The sequence below is a fragment of the Folsomia candida genome, unplaced genomic scaffold, assembly GCF_002217175.1.
Source record: "Folsomia candida strain VU population unplaced genomic scaffold, ASM221717v1 Fcan01_Sc011, whole genome shotgun sequence".
NCBI lineage: Eukaryota > Metazoa > Arthropoda > Collembola > Entomobryomorpha > Isotomidae > Folsomia > Folsomia candida.
Window position 1 is genome coordinate 456,614 of NW_019091203.1, and position 9,389 is coordinate 466,002.

Here is a 9,389-nt window from a genome sequence, read left to right on the forward strand (position 1 = left end):
TTACAGCATGCATACCTAAAAGGGTTACCATTTTAAAAACTGGCGTAGCTAATTACTCTTTGCATATATGCAAATATGCAAATAAATACATATATCCCAGGCTGCACAATCACGAGATTATCACCAATTTTTAACGAATCTGGCGACCCCAGTTTTCGTGTTAGCGACGTGGGAGACTGGTATAGATTTGGTGCTCAACTGGGTGAAAGTGTCGCGATTTTTAACGTATCTTATTCGTTCTAAACACGTGTTGAAGGAACGAGTTTCGCGACCAAATCACGAGAATAACCCCAAAAAAAACACGTATTAAAAAGTGAAATTATACGTTCAGAACACGAGATTTATTTGCAAATTAGATGCGGGAATTATGATTTATTACTGACCATTAACATTACATAAAGTTTTAAATCCAAATAACAATAAAAAATTGTGAAAAAAATCAATTGTCTGATTCTGGTCCAGTATTTCTTAATGGAAGAGCTGCATTGGACTTCTCCAACTTTTTCCTAATTAAATAAAGTAAAAATTATGAAAGTTTTATAAATAGGTACAAATAATATTGCATTTTGTCCTACCTATCCGATTCAATACGCTTGTTGGAATTTTTGAGCCAATTTTTAATTGCTTCCCAAATCTCGTCGTCGTCAGCGTTGCCCAAGTTTTCCAGTCCTTGAATTGCCTCTGAAAACAGCAATTTCATTGGTGAATTTAATTTAAAGGAGCGCATTATATATTTAATTAATTCACATACAACTAATTTACCATATATAATGTGCTTCATCCATGATTTTGAAAAAGGTGACTTCGGTCCTCTTGAACCAATCCAGTTGTATGACGATGCATACTTATCTGTCAGCAACTTGGCTAGTATCCGCTGTGTAGCAATCTTTACATCCTTGGTCGCACGTATGCCTTTCTGCAGTTCTGTAATCTGTCAAAGTTGCAACAATTAATATATGCATAGTTAAAAATAGCAACATGAATAATACTTATATAAATACTTATATTATTACTTATATTATAATACTTATATTACGCCACATGGTAATTCGCAATATTATTTGATAAATATTTTACCAATGTGATTCTTGATGCCTTGGCGAAATCCTCGAGTTTCTTCAAGTCAGACTCATCATCCACTGGTAATAAACCCACTGGAAACTTTTCGTTTTGACCACCCGTCTTGGTCCCCCAATTGTAATTGCTCACTAAAACGTCTACGCTTTCCTGTAGTTGTCGCAGTTGGGCTTTCATCACATTCATTTGACGTACCATCCACTTTTGGAATTCTGTAAAATACAAGTTATTTATTACTGAGACATTACATAAATTGTCACACACCTACCTAAATTTCCTGCGTTTGGTGACGTGCCATTATCTCTGCCGAAAGTTGTATCAATGTCCTCTGCCTGAGGAATCGAACGGCTTTCCAATTCGTGAGAGCTAGATAAAACTTGCTCGCTAGAGAGTGTGCCTTGGTATTGCTGTGAATTAGTTGGCGATGGGGGGTCACTCGGTCCTGGTAAATTTGATTCGTGGCCGTCTTCCTTTTCTGATTGAAAGCCCTCTCCCACTAAACCTGGATAAACAGTATTATTTATTATACTACTTTTTTGGTGCAATGGAATATAAAAAATGCGCGATTTTAACTTACTAAAATATTGTGGTGGTGGCGGTATTGTCTTCGTGGGAACAGAACGATTTTGCTTCATTTTGGGCGGTTCTTCTTCACTATCGGAGTCGCCGGGCGATGGTAGATGAACAGTTTTCTTGTGTCGTTGCCCTCGACCAGTTACTTCCAAGTCGCTCTCAAATTCCGGATCAGTTTCTTCCAATGCTTTTCCAACATTATTTTTTGCTTGATTATAAGAACCTTAACAAACAAATAAACAGCATTTTTCTTTCTTATAAATAACTTTATCAATGTATGCAATAAAAAAGACTCACCAAATATTTTGCCTCCGCCTAAAACTTTTACGTCAAACGATAACCAAACTTGCTGATTTGGCGTGTCCCCATTCATGACGGCCTTCGATTGGCGTTCTGAAGATTTGTACGGCGGCCACCAGCATTTATTTTTACTTGCTGACAGCCAATTGATTGGGATAATTTCTACCTCGTCAGTTTCAACAAAATGAACTATAGAGTACGGCATTGTAAAAAGTCACTGAATTTCACTGTGAATCAAGGGATAGCATATAAATTCAGTCTCAAATGGAAGTACTACACATTTTGATTCGATTAAATTAATATTAAATCTTCGTACTGCACTCAAGTCGGAGATAAGTTGAACACCAATTAAAGAAGAAGGACAAGGAGATTGAAAAAAATCTTCACGTTTTTTAAACTTCTGTCCAAATAATTCTGAAGGTGATCCTCTAACAAAATGGTGAATTTTAATTATAGTTCCATCTTTTAGTTTGCAAAAATTGTTCCCTAATTTGTTGGATAATTCGAAATTTGCAAACTTACACACTTTGAAACACTCGGGTGAATTAATGTCGACTTGGAAAAACGATACTTGACAAACTGGCTGCTTGAAAGAGGACAGGTCTATTTTTTCTCTTTCAACTAACCGCCGGTAAACTTGTTGCAAGGGGAGAGATGGAGATCTCACCAATCTCTTTATTTGTTGTAACTTATTTTCAAACGGGAAGGCACTAAATTGGTCAAGGGGACCGTGTCGAATGCAATCCCGGGATAAATGTAGTAAATTATGAAGATTATGACTGTTATACTTTTTCCCATATAATTCACCAAAGTTATTAACGAAATATATTAGTAGCTCTTGTGCATAATTATTTTTACTCAGATAAGTGTTAGGATTTGCAAGAATCGTGATGGCTACGTGGAAACACAAAAAATGCTGGTAAAATTGAGGAGCAAGGATTTTCTTCAAAACTGTGGGGCCAGTATATAAAATAAACTGTCTGTATTCAGTTGCTTTCCAGTGTTCGAGATCTCTAATTGGACGTGGTTTTCTTGAAAATTCTTTTGGTATTGAGGTTTTGATTTTTAGCAAATTAGTGGATAATTGGTCAACTTGGTGAGGACGCAGACGACCTGGACATTTTTTTCCTTTCACCCATAAAAATAGTAATTTTCTGGTCACTCCCAGGCACACAAGATGCATAAAATCGACTGGCACATCTTCTACTAAATGAATGAGTAGTAATTCTATTATTGAGGCTTGATTATGATGTGCCGTATCTAATTTTGATCGGAAATTTTCGTTATTTCTTAAATTATAATTTCCTGATGGAAAGGTAACTCTATTATCCAAATATTCACCCTTTATGTCACACTTTCCACAAGAACTATAACCATTATGACACTTTGTCCCCAAAATAAATGATCTTGCTGGGACGTCACACGCAATTGCAGATATTTTAAGTTTTAAATTCGAAGATTGCTCTATGGTGTTGAATTCGTTGACAAACTGTCTCAAAAAATTATTAATATTTGTAGGTTTTCCAAAACCAGAATAAATTCCAATTACAACGACCTGATTATATTCTACAATTTTCGCTAAAATGGGCCAGAATTGTCTTGTGCTGCTTTTATAGAGGGGGATTCCGTCAATATTAATTTGAATTTTAATATAGTCTGCTGTTGGAACTTGAATTAACTTTTCGACGGATGAAATCCACTCAAAATGTACGTATTCGCCAGGCTCCACCTTTTCAATTGTAGTCGATCTTGGAGTGCATAAAAGTGTTCTAGGATCTTTCGGTAAATCAAAATTAGGATGTCGATTCAAAATTTCCAGCAGATCTCCTAAAGCAGAGAATGTAATGTTATGCTTTAGTGCCCACCCCCTTAAATCACTTGCACTACTTTCCGTATTAGACTGTTCAGAATCACTATCACTTAGATTTGACTGCGTGGATAAATTATTGTCAGAATAATCCGAGATGTCATCTGCTTCAAAAATCAAATATTCGGGTGATGGTGAACTCTGTGTGTGTGCCTCTGGCAAGGATGACGAGGGCAGCGGTATTATTTTTTCTGCACTTTCTGAAATTAATGCAAAATCCGAATTTCCTTGCCTTACTTTTCGGAATATTTTTCTTGATCGTGCTTTCTCCATTACTCATCTCGAACTAAAGAATTGTCCCTCTTTCTTTACAACGGAGAGAGCAGCATTTAGGTTTCTGTGACCAACAACACTAGAAATTCTCGTGAATTTCTGGTGTTCGAAAACACGAGTTTCGGGTTGTTGTAATTCTCGGGTTGTACATGTGTTATGAACGAGAAAATTGGTGATAAAGAATCCGTTTGAAAGTCGTTTTTGTAATACGTGTTACGAACGTGTTTAAAAAAATATTTACACGAATAATGCCCCAAACACGAAATTGACACCGGGGACACCAATAATACATGTGATTTTCTCGGTTGGTGCAGCCTGGGATGTATGTATTTATTTATGTTCGCGCGCGGCGTGATGTGTAATTGCATTCAAGTAGGGAATATACTGAAGTCAAGAAACAGATATAAATTTTTATAACTAAACTGCGACAATTGACCATTGCTTAATTCAAATGTGCGAATATATCTTCAAATTGAAGACTTCAATTTAAATTGGCAAAGCAATAACTACAAGTAATGCGTAACAAGATAGTTATGCTGATTGATTTTGAATTGATTTATTCCTGAATCCAGTTCCAAAAAAAAATTAAAAACAAATACTATTTAAATTTTCTCCTTTCCCAAGTTTTTATTAATTCACAAAATCCCTTGAAACTTTCTATTGAAAATTTCAACCCGTCCTAAAAAATCTTAGTCAGCCCACTCGAACGCCATGGCTGCCGTCCACTCGCACTCTGCTGGGGAAGCTCGGGTCCCATTTTTCCGTTTCAGACACTCCGTCGTCTTCAAACTTCGAAGCGTATTATTCAACTGACCATAAGCTTCCCATTTTTGGCGTGGGACATTTTGACACGATTCCATATTTAGTTTGCCCGCCTTCCCTGGTACGGCGGCAATGCACAATTTTGTAGCCTGATTTTCAATGGTTGAGTTCGGAAACCAGTCCCATTGTTGGTATGGATCCTCGTGTCTGCATTCCCTCAAAGTCAGATATGGCCCAGTCGCATACACGAATTCTTCTGCGTCGAGACATGTCTGCGACCATTTGTGGTAGAACCGCCGCCCGTCCGAGAACAACACGAAGATTATTGCAACCGCTGTGGCGATGATGATTTTCATACTCATCTACGTAAAAAGTTGACTATATATGATTAAATCCACATGAAAAATACCCCAATTTTATCCAAATATGCATGATAACCTGTGGTATTCAGAAGAAGATTTAGTTATCACAAGGGTAAAATAATTATGTATGTATGTACCGTAAATACTCTATTTATAGCCGGGGCTAAAATCCAAAACTGAGGGTCGCGGACCCGGCTACAATTAGAGACCGGCCATAATTAGAGACCCGGCTAAAATTTGTTCCGCCCAAAATTTTAGACATTTTTAGATGTTACATGATTATGTTGACTCAATTTGAGTTTTCTTATTTAGCAAGATTATGATCAGTAACCCATTTACTTCAAATCTACATCTTTAAACGAGGTTTAGCAGTTTTTTTTTAAATTTTCTGTCATGATTATATCCATTAATAACTTGAAATTAATAGGTAAAAATTAATAGATTAACTTATTCGTTGATTAGAATAATGTGCAACATTTTTCTTGAATGAGCTATGAACGGGGACACAGCGGACAAAATTAGAGACCCGGTCATAATTGGGGACCAGGCTATAATTAGAAACCCGGCTAAAATTTAGAAATCTTGGTCTCTAGACCCGGGTATATTTGGAGACCGGCTATAATTAGAATAGGGCTATAAATAGAGGTTTTACGGTATTCTTAAAAGTGCACTACTTTTTAATGGTGAAAGTTATCTTTAAAATATTTAATTATTTTGGTTAGCTAAGTATTTCCAAGTGGTGCACCCTTTGTATTTAAGAATGATCCAGTTTGGGTAGTATAAATGAAAATGGGAAACGAAATTAGTTATCCTGATGATGAGACGTGAAGCACGGCAGTTTAGGGTGAAACTTGGATCGTTCCAGCTTAACGCCTTCGTCAAACGTTGGAATGGATGGTGTCGTCAACTTACATACTTTACTAATGATTTACATATGTAACTTTAATCAAATTACAACAATGCTCTTACGCCAGCATTTTAATTAGAGGAAGTTATAATTTTTAATGAAGGGTATACATAGAAAATTTGACGAATTGTGTTGTTTAAATCGATTTAAATATGACTGGGGCCAACACATTAAAGAGAACAATAAACGTAGAATTTGTGACTTAACTGTCCAAATTTGGGAACGTGTCCATGTATGTATTACGTTTTCATTTTAGTGGTCTTTCTATCCTTCCAAAGTTAAAAATGCCTATTCTTTAATATATACACTGGGTGGGTGGGTGCTAAAATCTTTTATTAGAATTTTTTCTGACGTAATTTATTGATGGCCCCTTGTAGCCGGGACGGAACACATTAAAGTTTAATATTTCCTGTGGATAATTAATTGGAAGCTAAATGAAATACACAATACGGATTTATTTCATACACTCTAAGAAATTTTACCACCATTCTATCACCGAGCGGTGACTATATGTGACTCTACCGCAATGGTGGTTACCTACCACCACGCGGTGATAGAAAGTGCCATCACCATCGTGGTGGTAGACGTCTACCGGATGGTGGTACAAAGATCTGCATTTTTTGTCACCGCGCGGCCGCGCGGTGATATGCTACCACCATATTATGCTCTCCTTGTCACTGTCTGGTAATGAGTAATTTAAAATAATTTCGCTACTTATTACAACAATGTCACATTTTTCATAATTTATTAGTTTATTCAAGTATTTAAACAGATAATTAATACTTATGTATAAATATATATGTATGTAAAACCTCTCACCATTGTGGCACCAGCAATTAAAGTTGCGAAATTTCCAGTAACGACATGTAGGACACTGATGGAAATTAATTAAAGTTTGAAATTAATCAACACTGATTTAGATTGTTAAAAAAATCAGCGTTTATTGTTTTACCTTTCAGTTGGAAGAGCTTTGTCCCAATTTTTGCATTTGCAAGTACATATGCTGTTGTACTATCGACGATATTTTTGAAGTACAACCGGTGACCTCGGATCGATTACAGTTGGCGGACCAATTAAAAAAAATATACATTAATTAATGATGTACATACATGTGTATTTACAGCTGCAAAAAAGCAACTAAATTTTATGGAAACATTACTTCGTTAATTTTTGTCCCGTCATCGTCATCCAGGCGAATCGAGGTCTCCACGTCCGAATTTTTCTCCAACTAGTAACAAAACAAAATTAACTAAAATTAGCTAAATTTTAACTTAAAAATAAAAATTTGTTTTTCTTACCGTGTCAATAAATGCACCAATATTTGGGGACGGTATTATTTGTTTCCTCCTAAACTTTGAAACACGGAGTAATTTTACAATTAAAACTCCGCTCCTTTATTTGTGTCTGATGCGTGGAGTATGACAAACTCACCGCCACGTACTCTGAGCCACGTGCAGAGAGACTACTACCATCGTACGGTGGTAGCGGTTGTCACTACCAATGGTGACAAATTTCGGTGATAGGTTTATCACCATTACGGTGATCCTTGCTATCTCCACTCGCATGGTGATAACGCCTGTCACCCAATTTCTTAGAGTGTACTTCAGTTTATCTCGGAGAAGGCCTTATCATCCTCTCGCCAGCATACAGAATTTTAAAACGAATTGTACAAGATATGTAAGCGTAATTCCGGGCAAATTAAAGCCCAAATTTTTATTTTTCTTTACATAGATTCGCAAATTCCAACTTCAAATTCCTTCCTTGTGGAACGCACGAACTTTGTCTACCATGAAGAGCATGATGAGCCACATTTTTGTGATTGCCATTCTAATAACTTTGTCGTCATCATACGCCCCTGAGGTATTTAAGTTTAATTCATTTTAAAACTGTAAAGCAAGGATGCACTTGTGCCGAGTCAATTTAAAAAAATGATAATCTATCTTACTTGTCAAACGTTTATTTTTTTCTCAATATCTGAAATATACATATGTACTTGTACATAAATGTGAGGTATATAGAAAGTCATTTAAATAGATAAATAGGAAGTCATTTTTCAATGACTTTCTCAGGCATTTATCAGACTTTTTACTAATTTACGTAACAGAGAATTGATCAATTTGTTAATGATCAAAATTTATCCGACATTTAAAACATGTCTGAGACGAACTTCCCTGGCACATCCAGGGTAACGAAAACCCCGGGGTTTTCCTTTTGGAAACAACCTATACTCTTGGGGGTAAATTGAGGCAATATCTCGTGTATTACAGTATAAAAAGAATCTATTTACTGTTTCAAGAATTTGAAACAGGGCAGCTGAATAATTCAATTCTAATAACTAATGAATTCATTGAATGAATGAATGAACGAATGAATTCATTGAATGAATGAATGAACGAATGAATTCATTGAATGAATGAATGAACGAATGAATTCATTGAATGAATGAATGAACGAATGAATTGAATTTTCGGTAATGTCATTTTCATATAGGGTCTCATTTAATGGGCCAGACTTTTAATTGAAATCACATAACTAAATATATTGAAATTCCATAACTTGAATTTCCAGTACTTTATATGCCTTAAAACAACCTCTATAACTGAATCCATCAGACACGGAATTTCATAACTTATGAATTCATTTATATGTAAAAATCTATCAAAATAGTTACTGTTCAGGTATCCCTTGCTCTTCTAATCAGTGGTAAACCATACAATCATAATCTAGGAGTGCACAGTAGTAGAAATCGGAGACACCAAGGAATTTTGCAACCACTTCACTGTCAGAAATCTGGTATACTTGTGCTGGTATTGATTTCTCGGTATTATAAAGTTGCTACCGCTTGGTATTAAAATCATACCGGTCTGTGATAATTTCCTACCGACATGGTAAAACTTTAATAACGAACTGTTATGTGTTACACCGTATTACTTATCAATACCACTTTGGTAGAATCATACATTTATGATAGCCTGGTAATGAATACTTGATTTTATTTGGATATTGGATTTCTAAGAATGTTCGAAACAAAATTTGTTAACCAAAAGTATGGGGCCTAAGCTCCACGATTCCCAAGTACAAATAATGTACATATGTAGTTGAATCAATCAATGAAAAATGAAAATACTTTTAGAAAACGAGTCCACTGGTGAGCTACATAATGGTAAGCCTCAAGCATATGAGATTCTCGTTAGATTCCAAAATAATGCTCTACACCGACATATGACCTCGTTCCAACTTTAAACAAACTATGTAGGTTAACTGGAGT

At 35.7% G+C, this 9,389-nt stretch overlaps 2 protein-coding genes and 1 long non-coding RNA gene across 3 annotated transcripts; all 3 read right to left on the bottom strand.

Annotated features, from left to right (window-relative positions):
- Positions 1-352: 352 nt before the first annotated feature.
- Positions 353-2,648, bottom strand: LOC118437039. Its single transcript, XM_035855807.1, has 7 exons — positions 1,948-2,648; positions 1,655-1,873; positions 1,346-1,579; positions 1,078-1,289; positions 763-931; positions 576-681; positions 353-506 (listed from the first exon to the last, which is right to left on the bottom strand). Exons 1-7 carry the CDS (start codon positions 2,153-2,155, stop codon positions 440-442), a joined length of 1,215 nt encoding a protein of 404 aa, XP_035711700.1. The 5' UTR covers positions 2,156-2,648; the 3' UTR covers positions 353-439.
- A 546-nt stretch (positions 2,649-3,194) lies between these two features.
- LOC118437040 lies at positions 3,195-4,396 on the bottom strand. Its single transcript, XM_035855808.1, has 3 exons — positions 4,055-4,396; positions 3,306-3,972; positions 3,195-3,210 (listed from the first exon to the last, which is right to left on the bottom strand). The coding sequence occupies exons 1-3, from the start codon at positions 4,095-4,097 to the stop codon at positions 3,195-3,197; spliced, it is 726 nt and encodes a 241-aa protein (XP_035711701.1). The 5' UTR covers positions 4,098-4,396.
- A 2,453-nt stretch (positions 4,397-6,849) lies between these two features.
- Positions 6,850-7,717, bottom strand: LOC110855100. The gene is made up of 4 exons (XR_002548425.2): positions 7,553-7,717; positions 7,420-7,468; positions 7,074-7,349; positions 6,850-6,995 (listed from the first exon to the last, which is right to left on the bottom strand). It is a non-coding gene; the product is annotated as an uncharacterized LOC110855100 (long non-coding RNA).
- Positions 7,718-9,389: the final 1,672 nt, after the last annotated feature.

Excerpts from the sequence above, each read along its gene's own strand:
- LOC118437039 (XM_035855807.1), bottom strand. The coding sequence starts at position 2,155 with ATGCCGTACTCTATAGTTCATTTTGTTGAAACTGACGAGGTAGAAATT. Across the intron at positions 1,580-1,654 it reads GCCACCACCACAATATTTTA|GTTTAGTGGGAGAGGGCTTT; the intron begins GTAAGTTAAAAT and ends CTGTTTATCCAG. Across the intron at positions 932-1,077 it reads AGGCATCAAGAATCACATTG|ATTACAGAACTGCAGAAAGG; the intron begins GTAAAATATTTA and ends CAACTTTGACAG.
- LOC118437040 (XM_035855808.1), bottom strand. The coding sequence starts at position 4,097 with ATGAGTAATGGAGAAAGCACGATCAAGAAAAATATTCCGAAAA. Across the intron at positions 3,973-4,054 it reads CAAGAAAAATATTCCGAAAA|AGGCACACACACAGAGTTCA; the intron begins GTAAGGCAAGGA and ends CATCCTTGCCAG.